We start from the raw sequence: 2348 nt of genomic DNA on the forward strand, positions 1-2348 counted from the left end.
ACTTACTGTCCAGGTCCGCCCCCCCCCAGCTGGGCTCACCATGGGCTGTTGTCTGAGGTGGGGGAGCAACTGGTGGGCTTCAGCTCTCTTTCCTTGTCTGGATCCAGCTTCTTCCAGTGCCTTCATGTGTGAGGAGAGCAGCCACTCCTCTCCAGTGCTGGGAGTCACTGCTGCTTCCAAAGAACCCACCTGTCATCACTCCACCCTCCCCTGCAGAGCAGTGCATCAGCCCAGGCTCAGCTTTAGTTTCCTCAGACAGAAATCAGACATGCATCCCCCACAGGTGTCCAAAACCTCTGGAGACACATGTCACACTCTTCAGGAGGTCCCAGAGTGGAAAGGTCTGATTCAACATACTCATAGCTCCATAAAAAATAATTTCTTTACCTCTAGCCACTGACCACCACAGTTGTAGTTTTTTATTTTTTATTATTTTTTTTTTTTAGTTTGTTTGGTTTTAGTGCATTGTGTGTGTGTATGTACTTTCTTTTTCTTTCTTTCTTTCTTTCTTTCTTTCTTTCTTTCTTTCTTTCTTTCTTTCTTTCTTTCTTTTTTTAATGTGAAAGAACCACAGTGCAATACAGTTTTCAGAAAACATGGGGAATTGGGAGCATCTACTACATAGAGCCTCACCCAATTAGGCTGAGAGAATCTCATTTTCTTCACATGTCCCTGTCGCAAGTGGAAGAAATGCACTCAATCTGGAGGGTTTATAGAAGGACTCCTATTTGTCAGCCTCACTCTCAGGACCATGAAGAAGGAAAGTCTTGGGACCAGGAAATAGGTTTCTGATTGGTGACAATCCTAGAGGTGAGGTTATTTTGTCACCTTTGTGCATAGGAGGTGATTGTACCTGCTCCTCTGGAGACCCTGGCTGTCTCCTCACCAGCTCCATTTCTCCTTTAGCTCCATCCACCAAAGATTCAGCATCTTCCTCCAGCAAGTCTTCTCTGAGTCTTGTCTTCAGCTGCAAATGGCATCTGCCTTCTGAGTTCCCTCTGCCTTTCAGCTCCTGGTTTTGCAACAACCTGATAATTATCTTCCTACATTTGAAGACACAATTTCTATGTGAGAGTATCTGATTATCAGGTAATCTCCATTATTGTTGTTTGACATATATTCATACTTGTCATTATCAAAGCCACTGTTAAGTCTTTAGTTTGGTTGGTCTTGAATCAGGTGACACCTTTTTCTTATGAAATATTTCAATTTTTTTATGTGATTCTTAACTTCAGTCCTTTTTACTGTCCTGTTTTTATAAAGGTTCCACCTAGAAGATTAGGTAAAATAAACCCTCCGGAAGTGTTATCTCAGTTTTTCTGGTTCATGGACTTTTCTGCTACCCTATCAAATACACCTAGCCCCACCCTGTCAATCACTCTCCAGCACATGCCCCATGTTATTATTATATGTGCTCAGAACTGAAAGTTAATTCATTGCAGGACCAAAGAGTCAGGGTCAGGTTAACATGGTAGTAATAAATTAGTTATATTAATAGTATTGGTTAATATTAGTAAAATTTGATAAGGTAAATAAAACTTATACCAACTGAGATGACAACTGGTCCTGAAGTCAAGCAAATTAGCTAGATGGGGACAAATTAAAAACACCTGGAATTATTCATCAAAAGATGAAAAATTCTTGCTATTTAACTAGTTCTTATTTGGGGGATATTATTGGGAACCACTGGAAAAAGTGTTTATAGAAAATAAAAGAAGAGCTAATAAGAGAGAAAGAATTTGGGTGGTGGATAAAGGATTTATACTAGTCTTGTATGCTTGAGAGTTCTGGGTTTGCACATGCTTGTCCTTTCTCCCATGCTCTTTGTCATGGTGCTTGTAAACAACAAACTAACCTCAGTTCAATCTATTTTATCCCAGTTTCCTTAAGATAGCACCAAAGGAAGTCAGCAGAGTAGTTCCTGGTCTTGCAAGTTCCTGATTCCATAAATAGGTATTGAAGTCACAAAAGGAGAAGGGAGGTGCAAGGAGAGGTGACTCACACACTGCACCTGCAGCCCTCAGGTGGAGCTGAGGCTCCCAAGGTGCTGCCATTGGCAGTGAGCACTGAGTAGAGTTTTCTATTATTTTCAATTAATTTCGAAATGCCAGAAAATTTCAAACATAATTCAAATGATCTTATGCCTTCACCCAGCTGCCCAACTGCAAACATTGCTTTCTCATTCTTTTTCTGTACATAAATGCACATTTTTTCCTGATGCTTCTGAGAGTAAACTACAGACATGCAAATTGCAAATAATTTAGTACATTTCTTAATGAAAATGGTGTTCTCTTACATTACCATAGTTCAATTATCAAAACTCAAACTTCACTGCCTAATGCAAGGGA

At 40.3% G+C, this 2348-nt stretch overlaps 1 protein-coding gene across 1 annotated transcript in view; it reads right to left on the bottom strand.

The window, feature by feature from the left end:
* Positions 1-2348, bottom strand: part of LOC103610395 — a 34741-nt gene that overhangs the window by 8809 nt on the left and 23584 nt on the right. Inside the window, exon 3 of the mRNA XM_008594572.1 lies at positions 854-1043. Within this exon, the coding sequence (XP_008592794.1) occupies positions 854-1043 (190 nt within the window). The remainder of the gene's footprint in view (positions 1-853; positions 1044-2348) is intronic.

Source organism: Galeopterus variegatus, unplaced genomic scaffold (assembly GCF_000696425.1).
Source record: "Galeopterus variegatus unplaced genomic scaffold, G_variegatus-3.0.2 Scaffold11079, whole genome shotgun sequence".
Lineage (NCBI taxonomy): Eukaryota > Metazoa > Chordata > Mammalia > Dermoptera > Cynocephalidae > Galeopterus > Galeopterus variegatus.